We start from the raw sequence: 17,054 nt of genomic DNA, 5'->3' as shown, positions 1-17,054 counted from the left end.
TGAGTTCTTCTTTTTCAGAACAGCAGGGGGAGGGAGCTCAAGCATAAGCTAGCAGCCTAGCAGTTACGGTTAGGGTTTTGGCTCAAAAACTGACAAATGAAATTCTGACATATGGCAGTCAGCTTGCCAAGGCAGACACATGGATATGATACATTTAGCATTTTTAGCTACCAAAAGCTTAGAAAATATCCCTGAAAACCTAGAGAAATGCTTTTCCCAGAATGCTTTGCATACCAGGTGACCAGCTTAAGTTTAAAACTACCCATACTGAGTAAAAACAATTTTACTCAGCAGCTGGGTAATGTATGAGCTGTACAAAACAACCCATTATACATACAAACACCATTATAATAACCCATAATGGGTAAACCATTTTTTACTCAGATTTTGGGTAGATGAATCTACCCAGCAGTTTTTAGTGTGTAGCCACTAGCTCTCAGGGTAAAGAAGACCCATCTGACAGCAGAGTAATGCGCAGGTCGGGGAATATATACAGTAGGTACAGTAAAACCTACTCTTCTGGTCCTGGGGTCCAAGGAACCATCTGTGAAAATGTGCAGGTTGATTGGCCCAGTTCTCCTGTATCCTCTGGGTCTCCCCTCCCCCCTCCTTCCCCATCCTCCCATCCTCCTCTTAGATAGTGAAACTTCTACCTCCAGGTTGGGTAGCAGCCATGTGGGAACAGGGAGGCCAGACTACAGTATACTACCCCCTCCTCCACCCTCCACCCCCCGCCCCCCTCTACTCTTACTTTGTTAAGCCATTAAAGACCTGGAATTATCTTATGCTTTAACCATTGAAAGCTTGTAGATCTGCTATTTTTGAAAAGTTGTGTGCAAATTTGAATATGTGTTTTTTTTTTTTTTCGTTTTTTGGGGCATTTATATGTGCCTTTATTGATAGGACAGTAGAATGACAGGAAATGGGGGGAGAGATGGGGAGTGACACGCGGCAATGGTCGTCCGAATCGGGAATCAAACCGGCGACGCCGTCAGGCATCAATGCCTATGTGGTATGTGCCTAAACCAGTAGGCCAGTGGGTGCCCTGAATATGTGAATATATTTTTAAAGCAAACATTTGTAACTCAAATTTTGCTTCTGGGAGGTCCCTGGAACTAAATATTTTTAGATGGGGGACGGTGGCCAAATATGTGTATTTTTAAAGCGAACATTTGGAAATCAAATTTTGCTTCTGGGGGGGATCCCTGGAACTAAACATTTTTTAAATGGGGGTCTGTGGCCATATACTGTACATATCATTTTGGGCGGTCCTTGACATAAAAAAGTTTGAACACCACTGACATAGAAACATAGCATTTTCAGAAACCTGTTATGGAATTAGGAGACATTAATAGAATCGGGTCAAAATATTCAAAGCCTTGCATGGATTTTCACGATTTTTCAAAAAATAGCAGATCTACAAGCTCGCATAGTTAAAGCATAAAATAATGGATAAAGTAATAATGCGTAATAATAATGTGTTCACGGTCTACATGGCTTAACAAAACTCCCTCCTCTCTCTCGACTTCCTCCCCAGTCCCAGATCTCCTCTCCTCTAGTCTAACAGATGTTTGCCTGGATGAACTTGCTTCATGCCCATACATTCCATGTCCGCATAGAGTTAAGGCTAGTTCCCCCTTCTTCCTTAGACTTGGCTGTGTCTCTCCTCTCCTCTCCTCTCCTCTCCTCTCCTCTCCTCCCGTCTCAAACCAGCCGGGATGCTGAATGCCTCGCTGCACACCCTTAACGCCTAATGCCTCCACAACATCCACTTTTTATTCCTTGGGGCAGAAGAAGTGACTCATGATCTTTTAAGCATACAAGAGGCAGTTCGAAGGCAGAAGTACTCCTGTGCGTGCCCTAGGGGTGTGACGATTTAGTAACTGAATCCAAAAATCGATTTTATAATTTGCCATGATCTACTATATGGATATGCAGAAGTAAAATATCGTACCGTTTTATATCGTATTGTTTTACAATGCAGATGATCTGAAATCGAATCGTTTTGCAATGCAAATAATCGATTGTACTAAGTATTTTGCCTTGTATTTAGCAATTTTGAGAGGGAATTTTAAAAAAGAGGGATCTAATTACTTTTACAATTCCATTCCATATAGCTACTCTTGGTATCGATAAATGTGTGTAATCTCTGTGTTCATGTCAAGGTGCGGGTTTGACCATAATGTGTTGAAATATAATGTCCATGTATTTGCTAGAGAATCACAGTGTTTCCCTTAAAAAACCTGCTCTATTGACACGTTTCACACAGATTTAATGTGCTAAGTAGTGACTATATCGATTTTAAATCATTGAATCGTATCGTGATGAATGAACCAATATCGTCCATGTATGGTATCGTCAACCATGTATCGTGATGCGTATCGACGCATCGTATCGTTGTTCAAATGTATCGTTACACCCCTACGCCTGTGCGTGCACGCGTGTGTGTGCGTGAGTGAGTGAGCGTGTGAGAGAGAGAGCGTGTGGGTGCATATGCGTGCGCGCATGTATACTGTGCATGTGTGCTCTTTGAATTGCAGGTGCAGGCACCTGAAAATCACTGTGCTGCAATATATATGCTTGTGGTGTTGTTTGAGGCGAGGCCAACCCAAGCTGCTTTGGCTGATGCAAATCAACAGGGTTGTAAGCAGACAGAGCTACTATATACGTTCCTCCGTCAGCGATCAGCCTGACTATATTCAAGTACATTGGAAAACACACAGCTCAGCTACATTTTGTACTAAGACACGGGGGTTGGGTTTTGATCTAGGGGACGGTATGGCTTTCTGTTCATGCTTTTCATGTGCCTGTGTGTGCAACAAGGCCTGTAGCACTATAGAGCATCTGCTCACGCACACACACGCAAGCAAGCACACGCACACGTACACACATGCACGCGTGCACACGGACACACACACACGGACACACTAGGGATGGGACGATATGAACATTTCATATCACGATTACTGTGACCAAAGAAATTCCGATTTATGATATTAACGTGATAATCGAAATATCCCCAACATCAATTATCCTGGGGGGGAAAATTTGCCAAAAAATAGCAGCTCTACAAACACACAACGCGCCGTGTTGCGACACGTTGTGAGCTTGTAGATCGGCTATTTTTTGGCAATGAGATTTGGTAGAGAGTGAAAAAAAGACTGTATCAAGTACGTTATTTTCAGGTCCGTTTTTACCATTTATAAAGGGTTTAAATGTACCGGATATGCAGCTCAGCAAATAAAAGGTGAATTGATCCCAGTGCATGATGGAGGATAATTCAATTCAAATCTCCGCGATACGATTATCACGAGTGTTTTTTATCACAATAAAAAATAATAACGATTATCGTCCCATCCCTAACACACACACTCTTGGAGCAACACAAAACGGAAGGACAAAACAGAGTCTCTCTTCTGCTCTCTGTGGGATAGACGGAACCATCTGCACACTCATTATCACAGTCATGATTCCATCATTGAACTGCATGGCAACAAGACCTCACTGTCTCTCTGTCCTTTGTCATTCTTATCAGAACTGTTAGCCGACGGGTCGGGTCCCCCTTTGATTGCGGTGACAATGGAGCCTTCCAGTGTAATGAGAAACGATCATTATTGTTGTAGTATCTAATAGAGCTGTTCAGAATAATGTCGCCCTAAACACTGTCGCACTGCTGATGGCCCTGTTGAGTTATCTCAAATACGTGTTGATGATAATAAGAGACACCTGTTTTTCATCCAATGAAAATTAACTACCACAGGGTTCCCCAATAGGTGGCCCGCGGGCCATTTGCGGCCCGCGGGGGGCTACTGTCTGGCCCACACCAACCCCAGTAATAATGGCGGTATAAGAGCAGCAACAACACTAGTATATCGTCGTTGTCGGGTGGAAATCTCGTGTCTCCACATGTGTACGTTCTTTCGCAAATCATACAAGGCCGTCGCACAAAAGTAGTGAAAACAGCAGATCTACAAGCACACAACGCCTCGCACCGTTGGTAAAGCAAATGCTTGTAGATCGGCTGTTTTCACTAGTTTAAATAATTTAAAAAATGATAAATTCAAAACAAATGGTTTTGGACATACAAGATTTTCACCCGACAACGACGATATCTGAACTGTCGCTGAGTAGCAGGAACGCCGCCGTTGCCCCCTGCAATGTTGTGGCCCTCGGCTTGGTACCCTAGACATAATTCGGGGAAAACTTGGGGAAAACTAATTGGGGAACCCTGAACTACCAGGAATATTGTTGAGGTGCTGATCACAGAGTAAAAGCTTTAAGAAGAGGGGGAAAAAATGTGTCACACACTCGGGGTGTCCGGGTGTTTCAGCCCACCACTGCGTAGGCTAGGGATTTTAATCTTTTGCGGTGCAACTGGCTTGGCCTGGGAGCTCCGTTTAGGCCGTTTAGGAGGTTGACAGGGCAGGGCGGTTTCTGTCGCTGCACTAGCAACTCATATAGGCTGGGGAGGAATAGCAAGTTCCTCTGCATGCATGCGTTACGCCCTCCCAGAGAAACTAATAAATCCCAAGGAGACACATGCTCATGTGAGGGGAGATTCCTGTGTGTTCTTTAGCTGGGAGCACTGACCAATGGACACTTTTTGTTTGACTCTGCACTTTAAAGTAGCCTAGTATTTAAGTACGGTATTATTGCATGTCTTGACTCAATGGTGAGACACTTGTGTATATGCATGTATACTATGTGTCTATTTTTTGTTGGCACTGCATTGATATGTAGTAACAGTTCCCATTGTAAAGCGCCTTGATTTCGCAACTAAAATTGCAATCCATTATCGTTAGGCTACTTAAATATTAATACTATTTGTGTTGTGGGATGACTTTTTTGTGGCTTCAACACTTTTGTGGTTCTCGACACTTTATCTATGTATATTTTTGGGTTTTATTACTTACGTTTTACTTAAGCTCTGTATTGTTGATTCTTCTTCCTTCCTTGTTTTTTTTATTTTTTATTTTTTGCTGTACACAACAGTACTTTTTTCAGTAACTTTAACTGCTGTGCTGCCTCTGGGCGACTGAATTTCCCCCTTGGGATAATAACCCATTTAGGCCTAACCTATAGAATAGGGCTAAATCAGAAATTAGCCTACAAAACAAATATGTTGCTACATACTGTACATGTACTGTAAGCCCCTCCCAAACAGCAAAATGTGTTCCCGGCCTGAATGGGATAAAGGTATCTATCTCTATCTATCTATCTATGTAAACTCTAAATCACGACTGAACCTGCTCCTCTCTTGTTCCTCTGTCCCCTTTGCAGGTCTGTTCCACAGAGCCATCATCCAGAGTGGCTCTGCACTGTCCAGCTGGGCGGTGAACTACCAGCCCGTCAAGTACAGCCGCCTGCTGTCTGAGAAGGTGGGCTGCAACGTCCTGGACACGCTGGACATGGTGGACTGCCTGAGGAAGAAGACCTCCCGGGAGCTGGTGGAGCAGGACATCCAGCCCGCCCGCTACCACGTGGCCTTCGGGCCCGTCATCGACGGCGACGTCATCCCCGACGACCCCGAGATCCTCATGGAGCAGGTTAGTTCACCCTCCTGGGCCCCAAACGGTGGAATAAACTCCCTGTCGCACTTAGAACAACAGACTCACTCCCTAAAAATGGCTCTCACAAAACTGTGAAAAAAGTGATGACTCATCACTAAACCATAGTTTTGGGGAGACGTTTTTAGCCCAAGGAATGTTTTCTGTGCTTGCAATGGATTTAGAATCATGAAAAAAATAAAAACTTAGTTTGACCCCTTACATTCTTTTTAAAAGCAGATTTATTTCCTGGTATAGTAAAGTTAATGGGACACAAACTTTCAGACGTTTTTCATTCCCCCTGGAGTTGAATTTCAACCTTTTAGTACATATTATTACACACCTTTAGAAACACATTGGTGAAGAAATGTCTTGGTAACGATTTAGTTTGCAGATATGTTTCTCTTACTGCACTATTGGGTTGTGTTGGTAGTATAGAGTATTATTGTTTGTGTTTGACATGGTGGTGTGAGATACTTATAGCTCTGACTAGCATTGACTGTTATGGACACTTTTGTTTGGCACTGTATTGATAAGTTGTGCTTTAACTATTGCTATTACACTTATGAGTGTAACGTTGACTGTTTTGACACTATATATTCTTCTCTTTTTTGATGTACCTTGCTCTTTTACTGTGTACACTGTACAATTTTATTCTTTTCATACTTCCCTGTAACTTTGTAAATAGGCATAAACTGCTGTGCTGCCTCCGGGCGATTTTCCCTCTTGGGATAATAAAGGTATCTATCTATCTATCTATCTATCTATCTATCTATCTATCTATCTATCTATCTATCCATCTATCTATCTACTAAGGGCGAGTTCCTCAACTACGACATCATGCTGGGCGTCAACCAGGGCGAGGGCCTGCGCTTCGTGGAGAACGTGGTGGACTCGGAGGACGGCGTCTCGGGCAACGACTTCGACTTCTCCGTGTCGGACTTCGTGGACAGCCTCTACGGCTACCCCGAGGGCAAGGACACGCTGCGCGAGACCATCAAGTTCATGTACACCGACTGGGCCGACCGGGACAACCCGGAGACGCGGCGCAAGACCCTGGTGGCCCTGTTCACCGACCACCAGTGGGTGGAGCCCTCGGTGGTGACGGCCGACCTGCACGCCCGCTACGGCTCGCCAACGTACTTCTACGCCTTCTACCACCACTGCCAGAGCCTGATGAAGCCGGCGTGGTCGGACGCGGCGCACGGCGACGAGGTGCCCTACGTGTTCGGCATCCCCATGATCGGCCCCACCGACCTGTTCCCCTGCAACTTCTCCAAGAACGACGTGATGCTCAGCGCCGTGGTCATGACCTACTGGACCAACTTCGCCAAGACCGGGTGAGTGGCGTGAATGTTTTTTTCATCAAAATGATAACGAACTAGAAGCAGTGCTCTTCCGAGCACAGGTCTCCACCAGGCCACACAAATCGGCCTGTTATAGCGCCACCATGAGGCTGATTTTAAAAATGTGGGGCAGAGGTTCTGAATTAGCATCCAGGGAGTGTGTGTGCTCAGTTTGGCAGCGATCGGGCCAACGGCGCCGGAGATTAGCTGGTAACAACCATGCCACACAAATCGGCCTGTTATAGCGCCACCATGAGGCTGATTTGAAAAATGTGGGGCAGAGGATCTAGATTGGCATCCAGGGAGTGTGTGCGCTCAGTTTGGCAGCGATCGGGCCAACGGTGACTGAGATTAGCTGCTCACAAACTGCGAGGACGCACGGACGCACGCACGCACGGACGGACGGACGGACGGACGGACGCACGGACGGACGGACGGACGGACGGACGGAGGGGAAAACATACTCTCCCTCAGCCTTCGGCTGGTGGAGACAACTACCAGGGATACTGTTGAGGTGCTAAAAAGCTTTAAAGAGGTGGTGCCATAGTTTTGTACTTTTTCAGTTTTGTGTGTGTCTATGGAGATAACGTTACTCTAATAAGACCCCCAGGTGTGGTTATAATGTGAACAATTGTCTTCCCTGTGTATTTTTGGTTTCTTCGTGAAAGCTGAAAGCCTCTGAGTCAAAAGGCCTGATCGAAGAACACCGAGTTAATGACATCATAAAATCATCCCCTCCCCTTTTACCATTCACCCAACACTGTGGGTGTGGCTAACTTCAGCAGGGTCACCACCCACCTGACAACCAGGCATACATAATGAACTGGTGGGTGTGGCCACATAAAAACCTAATTTTAACTCTTTCTGTACACTTTTTTGGAGAAAAAAAAAACGTCCTCCAAGTATAATCATAATACCTGATCATCGTGTTTTAAAGGAGGAAAAGTCATGGCACCCCATCTTTAAGAAGAGGGAAAAATGTGTCACACACTCGGGGCGTCCGGGCGTAGCCGCAGGGGAAAGTTCCTGCCAACCACGGTGTAGAGTCTACACAGTGGTGGGCAGGAATTTTCCCCTGCGGCTAAAAATCCCTATAGTCTACACTGTAGACTATAGGGATTTGAATCTTCTGCAGTGCATCTGGCTCGGCCCGGGAGCTGCATTTAGGCCATTTAGGAGGTTGACAGGACAGGGCGATTTCTGTCGCTGCACTCGTATAGGCTCAACTCATATAGGCTGGGAGGAATAGCAAGTTCCTCTGCATGCCCTCCCAGAGAAACTCAAGGAGACACATGCTCATGTAAACTCTAAATTAGGGATGTCCCGATACCACTTTTTTGCTGACCGAGTACAAGTACGAGTACTTCATTTTGAGTACTCGCCGATACCGAGTACCGATACGAGTACAATTAATAATACAAAATGTCTTTAAATTACGTTTTTTTTTTTTCTTTCTTTTTTTTTTCTTTTTTTTATCAGATGTTCCTCACTTTCTGGCTGTATATAACACATTAAATTGCAGTGCTTTCCCAGAACATGGCACAACTGCCACACATTTCACTTTATTTTTCAGGTTTAGCCCATGGAAATTCCTGTACTGTGCATGATCTTCTAGATCTGCTATGCTCAAACATTTTGTATTTTTACTTTTGATACTTTAAGAGAGAGAGAGAAAGGCGAAGTGGCGGAACACACAGGGTACTCGGGCGCTTTGTGAGCAGTATCGGACGAGTACCGATACCGCAAAATAGGCCGGTATCGGGGCGAGTACCGATACCATGAGTACCGATACTGCATCCCTACTCTAAATCACAACTAAAATTGAATAAAAAATAAATACAAACTCATTTTATAACGTACGTTCTTCAACAACAACGACGAAAAACGGTACGTTTTGTCCGTCTTTGAGATCAGATGGAATTAATTCTGTGACGCACATCAGGAGGGTTGTGAAGAGAGCTTCAATAGGTTTCTCCATTCCTCCAAGTACACTCGAAACATAGCACTGCAGAAACGAGGTGGTCGCTTTTTTATCTGTAGGGGGATGGTCTGGCTTTCTGTAAGAGCATTTTATTTGCTACAAGGCCTGTTGAGCTACTACACTGGGAGCATCTGTTTCTGACACGCACGCACGCACGCACGCACGCACGCTGATGACGTGGGGCTTTAGTTTATGAAAAAATCGAACCTCTGTTCGAAGTGGAGCTGTGTGTGTGTGTGTGTGTGTGTGTGTGTGTGTGTGTGTGTGTGTGTGTGTGTGTGTGTGTGTGTGTGTAGCACCTCTCTGGTCACCCAGGATCATGTGTACCGTTTTTTGTGACATTTGAAGAAAATATGTAGGAAAAGGTGCAAAAAGTGTGTTTTGGAGAAAATTCAAGATGGCGTAAAATCTATCCTGGCGCAAATGGGCGTGGCCTATATGGGGAGATGCGTCTTGACCCAAGGAATCCAGGGAAAAAATAATTTTAATTTTCCGATCTACGGTTCAAGAGTTACGGGGCAAAACGCAAAGTGGGCCGTTATAGCGCCACCATGAGGCCGAGTGATGTAATTATTTTTGGATTCATTCTTAAAATCATTATGAAACTGTAGCTCCTATGGTTTACGAGAGAAAAATACTTGAATGTGAGTTTTTGCAATTCCCATTATAAGTCAATGGGGAAAATTAATTCACTAATAAATTAATATCAATTAAACTATAGAACCTTTCTCTTAGCAAGTTACTAGCACACGATTCCCGAGTAAGCTGGTCGATTTGACATATGGCGCGAGTGTGTGGTGCCAAAACTGTGGGAGGAGTAGCGTGCCAAACTTTGAGGCTACATACAGACAGACAGACAGACAGACAGACACGGCCACACACACGGCCACGTATAGGGAGCTTGTGTTCCACACAGCTCCAAAAACGCACACCTTTGAAACTTGGAGATACGAGGTTTCTAGCCCGACGGTGACGATAGAGAGCTGGACGGAGCAACGCAAGATGGAAGCACACAATGTGAGAGAGTCCCTCTTCTGTCTGCTCCTCCGCCTGAGAGACTCCGAACCGTCTGCACCTTCATTATCACAGTCATGATTTCATCATTGTACTGCATGGCAACAAGGGCTCTCTCTCTCTCTCTCTCTCTCTCTCTCTCTCTCTCTCTCTCTCTCTGTCCTTTGCTGTATAAGACGAGGGTTGAAGAAATGTGTCGCACATTCCAGTTCCACAATGTATTTTTTTCCGTCTTTCCAGTTTTTCTCAGAGTTCGGATCAAATTCTCTGATCTTGAGGAAGGTCAGGTGGCCAAAATGTTATTAAAAATGAAGAAAAATGCACAAGGACCTGGAATGTTGGACACAGTCTTTCATCTGTTTATGAATGTTTATCACATCTGTACCTCAATAATCACACTTGTCCATCAGGCAAGTCTTTGTATTTTTGGGTACTTTAACTATTGAAAAAGTAGCAGATATACAAGCTCACAGCGTGGCACTTGGTGCCGCGCCATGTTGCTATGTCAGTGGTGCTCAAACTTTTTCATGTGAAGGACCCCCAAAAATATATGTATTTGGCCACAGACCCCATCTCAAAATATTTAGTTCCAGGGACCCCCCAGAAGCTAAATTTGAGTTACAAATGTTCGTTTAAAAAATACATATATTAAAAGATTTTCACACATTTTCACGACTTTTCAAAAATAACAGATGTACACGCCTGCAGCGCGGCACTCGGTGCCGCGCTGTAAGCTTGTATATCTGCTATTTTTCAATAGCCAAAGTATAAAATTATTCCAGGCCCCTCTAACTTGGGCCCTGGTATCTCAGTCCCACTTTTCCCCCCCTTGTGACGCCCCTGTGTGTGCATGCGTTGCCGCCGCGCGCCTGGCTGCGTCTTGTGTGTACCCGCCGCGCCTGTGTGTGAGTGTGACCGCACGTGTTTGGCTGGAAACACTATCTCGCTCTATTATAGCGAAGCCCAAAAGACACAGAGGACTTATCAGCCAGGCATATCACACTCCTCCTGCCCACGGAGCGGCTATCGATCCCCCTGCCCCGGCCGAGTCGATCACTCCATGCCCCCGGTGACTTCCGCTTACCCACACCGCTCGATTCCTCCCCCACCTCGCACAAAGGCAGCGCCGTCCGAAACGAGGACTATACTAGCCCATTTAGGCCTAGAATTATTGAACGCTTTAACCAGTGGAAAAATAGCAGATGTACAAGCTCACAGCGCGGCACCGAGTGCCGCGCTGCGAGCTTGTAGATCTGCTATTTTTGGAAAAAGTCGTGAAAAAATGTGTGCAAATCTTTGAATATATGTATTTTCAAAGCGAACGTTTGTAACTCAAATTTTGCTTCTGGGTGGTCCCCGGAACTAAATATTTTGAGATGGGGGTCCGTGGCCAAATACATATCATTTTGGGGGTCCTTCACATGAAAAGGTTTGAGAACCACTGACATAGTAGTCTCTCGAGAACAGACTAACTGAGCTCCATTTAAGTGAAAAGGACCTTTTCTTTGACGATGGCTGGCCAGATTGCTGACATAGAAACATAGGTTTTTTTTTTAAATCTTAGAAGGATTCAAAAGACACTTATAGAATCGGGTCAAAATTCGAATTTTCACGATTTTACAAAAATAGCAGATCTACAAGCTCACAGCGCGGATCTGCTATTTTTCAATAGTTAAAGCATAAAATAATGATACACAATAATGTGTACCCCGTTCTAAATGGGCTAGTAATCACTGCTAACAACTGAAATTTAATTTGACAATCCCTGTTACCAGAGAAATATTGATCACGTCCGTTCCTGTACCACCAGCCAGGTCGTTATCTTAACATCTCAGTTTTTTTCTCCTATCCCGTGTCTCTATATCATCCGCTGTCCGATCAGTTAACGTTCACAGTACGTTCAGCCAGTCTGGGCTGCTAAGCAGGGGTGTCGCACCAAATTCTGGGGCCCTGGGTACAAGGATTGATTCACTGCGGGCCCCCCATGAATGTTCTTCATAGGGGGAGGGGTTAACTGTTGAAAAATAGCAGATCTACAAGCTCACACTGCAGCGCGGCACAGAGTGCCACGCTGCGAGCTTGTAGATCTGCTATCTTTGAAAGATCTTGAAAATGTGTGCAAGTCTTTGAATGTTTCAAATCCTTCTAAGGTTTTTAGAAAAACCTATGTTTCTATGTCAGTGGTGCTCAAACCTTTTCATGTGAAGGACCCCCAAAATTATATGTATTTGGCCAGGAACCCAAATCTCAAAATATTTACTTCCAGGGATCCCCCAGAAGCAAAATTTGAGTGACAAATGTTCGCTTAAAAAACACATATAAGATTTGCACACATTGTCAGATCGAGTGCCGTGCTGCGAGCTTGTATATCTGCTATTTTTCAATAGCTAAAGTATAAAATAACGAAGGCCCCTCCACCTTGGGCCCTAGTAACTCAGTCCCACTCCCCCCTCCCCCATCCCCCCCCCCCCCCTTGTGACGCCCCTGCTGCTAGTGTGACCTCCCCTCCGGGCCAACAGGGGTTTTCCGGGGTCTTGAACCACTAATGTCAGACGAGGAACAGATAGACTGATATCCGCTCCTCGCGGGCAGCGCAGACGGCCCCTTCAGTGACCCTGCTGTCTAAACAGCTGTCCCTGGCTACAGCCTGCCTGCCGGCTATCTTGTCTTCTTATGCAGATGGAAAACTCATGCGGTTCCCTTTTTTTAAGAAAATGCTGGGCCAGAGGTTTTCCTTTACGTTTTTTTTTTTTTTTTTTTCTTCGCTAAACTAAAATGAGAAATGCGGCGTGATTTTGAGGTGCCCGGAGGAGGTAATGACGCGACGCGTTAACCCGTTCAGAACGGGTACACGTTAATAGTGTGTTATTATTTTATGCTTTAACTGTTGAAAAATAGCAGATATACAAGCTCACAAGCTTGTAGATCTGCTGTTTTTGAAAAATCGTGAAAATTTGAATTTGGACCCGTTTCTATAAGTGTCTTTTGAATGCTTCTAAGATTTTTTTAAAAACCCTATGTTTCTATGTCAGCAATCTGGCCAGCCATCGTCAAAGAAAAGGTCCTTTTCACTTGAACTGGAGCTCGGTTAGTCTGTTCTTGAGAGACTACCATGTCAGTGGTTCTCAAACCTTTTCACGTGAAGGACCCCCAAAATTATATTTATTTGTCCACGGACACCCATCTCAAAATATCTAGTTCCGGGGACCACCCAGAAGCAAAATTTGAGTTACAAACGTTCGCTTTCAAAAATACATATATTCAAAGATTTGCACACATTTTCACGACTTTTTCAAAAATAGCAGATCTACAAGCTCGCAGCGCGGCACTCGGTGCCGCGCTGTGAGCTTGTAAATCTGCTATTTTTCAATAGTTAAAGCATAAAATAATGATACGCAATGATGTGTGTACCCGTTCTAAATGGGTTAATGCACCGGATCCTCCCCGTCATAACCTTGGTTAACGTCTGGTTGTCAGTGTGTTTCATTCTGATGGATTGTGACAGCCCGCCCACATTACCCATAACACCCCCCCTCCCCACCCAATCTCTCGGGTTCCCCGCAGTGCTGCGGACAGTTACTGGGCTATCTACTGTATTCCCCAACTAACCTGGCTTTCACCCCAATCCGCATGCAGGGACCAGGCACGTGTCGTGCACTCAGACATCAAAAGGGGCTTGAGCCCCCGCCCTTTTACCTGTAAAAAAGTGCCCTCTCCAGACCATGAATGCAGTTTTCACTATGGTGAAAGAAATGCAAATGCCTCCCCTTTTCCATGCCATACCTGAAGGCGGCATTCAAGAGAATTGCTGTGTCCAAACTATCCTGAACTTGAATGCAGGATCTTATGTTGAAAGAATTGGCCTCTCTGTGTAGAAATCCATGCCGTTACGCCACATCTCCAGTATTGACTTGATTATGCCGAGCTCCAAGCTTACAATTTACAATTACATTTTAGGCATTTAGCAGACGCTTTTAATCCAAAGCGACTTACAATAAGCAGGTAATTATACATCAATAAAATAAGCAAGATAATATGTCAGTACATCAACAGCAATATAACAAGGCATTTGATATTCCTTATCAATCTAGAAAAACAATAACATAGGTACACCACGCACCTAATCAGTAATACACTTTTCTAAAACCTAAAAATGCTATCTTCATATATGGTCATCGTGGGTAGGGGAGTGTTACAGTAGTGCTATGGGTTTAGGTGGAGTCTGAAGATGTGAGTCTTCAGTCCACGGCGGAAGCTAGGGAGTGAGTCTGTTGTTCTAAGTGTGACAGGGAGTTTATTCCACAGTTTGGTGGCTAGCTAGGAGAGCAAATTGTCTAGGACGAGTGGATTTTTATCCTGGGGTTTTTAGCGATGGTATTCTGTCAGCATCCCTGTGTTGGCTGATCTGAGTGAACGGGTGGGGTTGTAGGGGTTGATCAGGTTTTGGAGGTATGGAGGAGCTGTACCTTTGGCTTACAACGTTGTGAGCTTGGAGGTCTGCTATTTACGATATTTCCACCAAAAGGCCCTTTTAGAAATGTCAGCCCCTGCCTCTCTAACATTCTCTGCACGTCCCTGGCAGGGACAGTTCATTCTAACTAACTGCAGTTTGATATTTCGGGGGGCTGGAGAGGTTTCCCCACCCCAGATTTCCCCACCCCAGCTGATTGCAATTAGGAGCGGTGGGACGATAAACTGGTCCTAGATCAGTGCCTATGGGTAAGAGTGTCCGGCCCGCGGCGCGCTGCCTTGGCGTCTCTCCAAACGGCAGGATTATGCTCCGGCCAGAGCTTGGCCACTGAGCTGCTAAAGAGCCTGGGATTTAAGATGCCAGGATAATAGAAAAAGCCAGAGTGGAGCTCGGAGGATCATTTTGCTCAAGCCCATGTAAAGGTTCCTATACCAGCCATCCCACATGGGAGAAGGGATGTGTGGGTACAATTCAAGCTCTAAAAAAGCAGTGGTGGGAAAAGTACTCACATTTTATACTCAAGTAAAAGTATTAATAGTGAAATGTAGAAATCCTCTGTTACTGTTAAAAGTCCGGAATTAAAAATGTGCTTGAGTAAAGCCCTTTGCACACAGGCGCGTTTATCCGCACGGATAAAACGGACAATTTCATTTTTGAAAACCATGATTCTCTACGACCTCATGCACACCGGATCCGAATTAGCCATGCGGCCATGCGTTTTTTCTTGATCAAACCCAGTTCGATTTGTGCGTCTTGTCGCATGCGGTAAAAAACTCATCACTCCTTTTATGACTCCTTTTGGGATCCGCAGTGCCGATTCCGCACAGCATTGCACACCAAATCCAATGTGTTTTATTCATGCAGCAAAAAAAAAAAAAAAAAAACGCAACTGTCCTGTGTGCAAAGGGCTTTAGAGTACAAATGTATTGGCATCAAAATGTACTTAAAGTACCAAAAGTGTTTGAGAAAATGTTTGAAAATAGCAGTTCTACAAGCTCACAATATACAATATTTGGATCCGAGATGTAATGGAGTAGAAGTGAAAGTATTGGAAATACTAAAGCAGCGTACACATAACTCAAAATTAAAAATTACTTAAAGGACGACTTCACCACTTTTCAACCTATCTTCATATAATTGGTCCTCACTAATGTTCATGATAAAATAGCATAATTTTTTTCTACTCGGTCTGTGTCTCAGAGGAGGGCTGTGGGGCAGGTGACCAGGTCAGAAACCCACCATCGATGGGGAATCCAAGCTCATAGAAACTGCAGGCTTTCTATTCCTGAAAAGTTATTGAAGCTATTGTTCTTGCGATAATACAAATCTAAATATTTTTTTCAAAAATATTGTTTAAAAAAAAAGAAATGTGTCAAACGATGATGTCACAAGATGATGGGTTTCTGAACTTCCCACAGCTCTCCTAAGAGACTTGGACCGAATAGGAAAGAAATGTGCTATTTTATTATGAACATTAGTGAGGACCTATTATATGAATATATAGGTTGAAAAGGGCAAAATCGTCCTTTAAGTACAGTAAATGTACTTAGTTACTTTACACAACTGCTAAAAAGGTAGCTCTCTCTCCACAGCTCTTTGTTTTTAAGTTCATCCTCTGCTCTTAAGAGCACACAAGGGAGCCGTGGAAGCCGACTGCCCGTCCCACTCGCCTCTGGAAGACCCCGGTATAATTAAGACCCAGCTGAATCCCCCCCCCCCCCCTCCATCCCCCCATGCTCGAGTGGTCCGTCCAACACAGCCAGCCACCAGGGGCGTCGCAACCAAATTCTGGGCCCTGGATACAAGGATTCACTGCAGGCCCCCCCCATGAATGTATTTCATTAGACTGGGAACCCATTGTTTTATGCTTTAACTATTGAAAAATAGCAGATACACAAGCTCACAGCGCGGCACTCTGCAAGCATGTAGATCTGCTATTTTTCATTTATTTTTATCGAGAAAACATTTTTTTTAAAAACCTATATTTCTATGTAAGTGGTGCTCAAACCTTTTCATGTGAAGGACCCTCAAAATTACATGTATTTGGCCGCGGACCCCCCCATCTCAAAACACGTTCCAGGGACCCCCTCCAGAAGCAAAATCTGAGTTACAAATGTTTGCTTAAAAAAATACATTATATTCAAAGATTTGCACACGTTTTCACGACTTTTTCAAAAATAGCAGATCTACAAGCTAGATCTAGGGGGCCTTAATTATTTTATGCTTCAACTGTTGAAAAATAGCAGATATACAAGCTCACACCTAGAAACTCAGACCCACTCCCCCCCCCCCCCCTTGTGACGCCCCTGCCATCCACCATGCCTGTATCTATATCAGCCCCCCCCGCCCAGATGTTCATAGTGACTTGACCCAGATTGCTGCTCCCTGACCCCCCCCCCCCCCCCCCCCCCGTGACACCGTGTTGTGAGACACTTGTCGGCAGCGTGTCAACAACGGTGCGTTAGCGTATCGGCTCTTCCCAAAACCCCACCTGTCGCCTGACGGTCCCCGTCGGCTCCCACGTGTCATCGTTAACCACATAAAAACATGAACACGCTCAAAATGTATAATGCAGGTTGTGTCTGTCTGTGTGTGTGTGTGTGTGTGTGTGTGTGTGTGTGTGTGTGTGTGTGTGTGTGTGTATGTGTGTGTGTGTGTGTGTGTGTGTGTGTGTGTGTGTGTGTGTGTGTGTGTGT

General features: G+C 44.8%; 1 protein-coding gene across 1 annotated transcript in view; it reads left to right on the top strand.

Annotated features, from left to right (window-relative positions):
* The window catches only part of nlgn3a (neuroligin 3a), a gene marked incomplete at both ends in the record, with an annotated part of 145,916 nt that overhangs the window by 101,917 nt on the left and 26,945 nt on the right, over nt 1-17,054 (top strand). The window contains 2 exons of the mRNA XM_080746551.1: nt 5,281-5,546; nt 6,363-6,886. Coding sequence (XP_080602677.1) covers nt 5,281-5,546; nt 6,363-6,886 — 790 coding nt within the window. The remainder of the gene's footprint in view (nt 1-5,280; nt 5,547-6,362; nt 6,887-17,054) is intronic.

This window comes from Nannobrachium achirus, assembly GCF_963921795.1.
Source record: "Nannobrachium achirus genome assembly, chromosome: 17".
Classification (NCBI taxonomy): Eukaryota; Metazoa; Chordata; class Actinopteri; order Myctophiformes; family Myctophidae; genus Nannobrachium; species Nannobrachium achirus.
The sequence above is the reverse complement of the archived record's forward strand: the minus strand, read 5'-3'. Positions and strand labels throughout refer to the sequence as shown.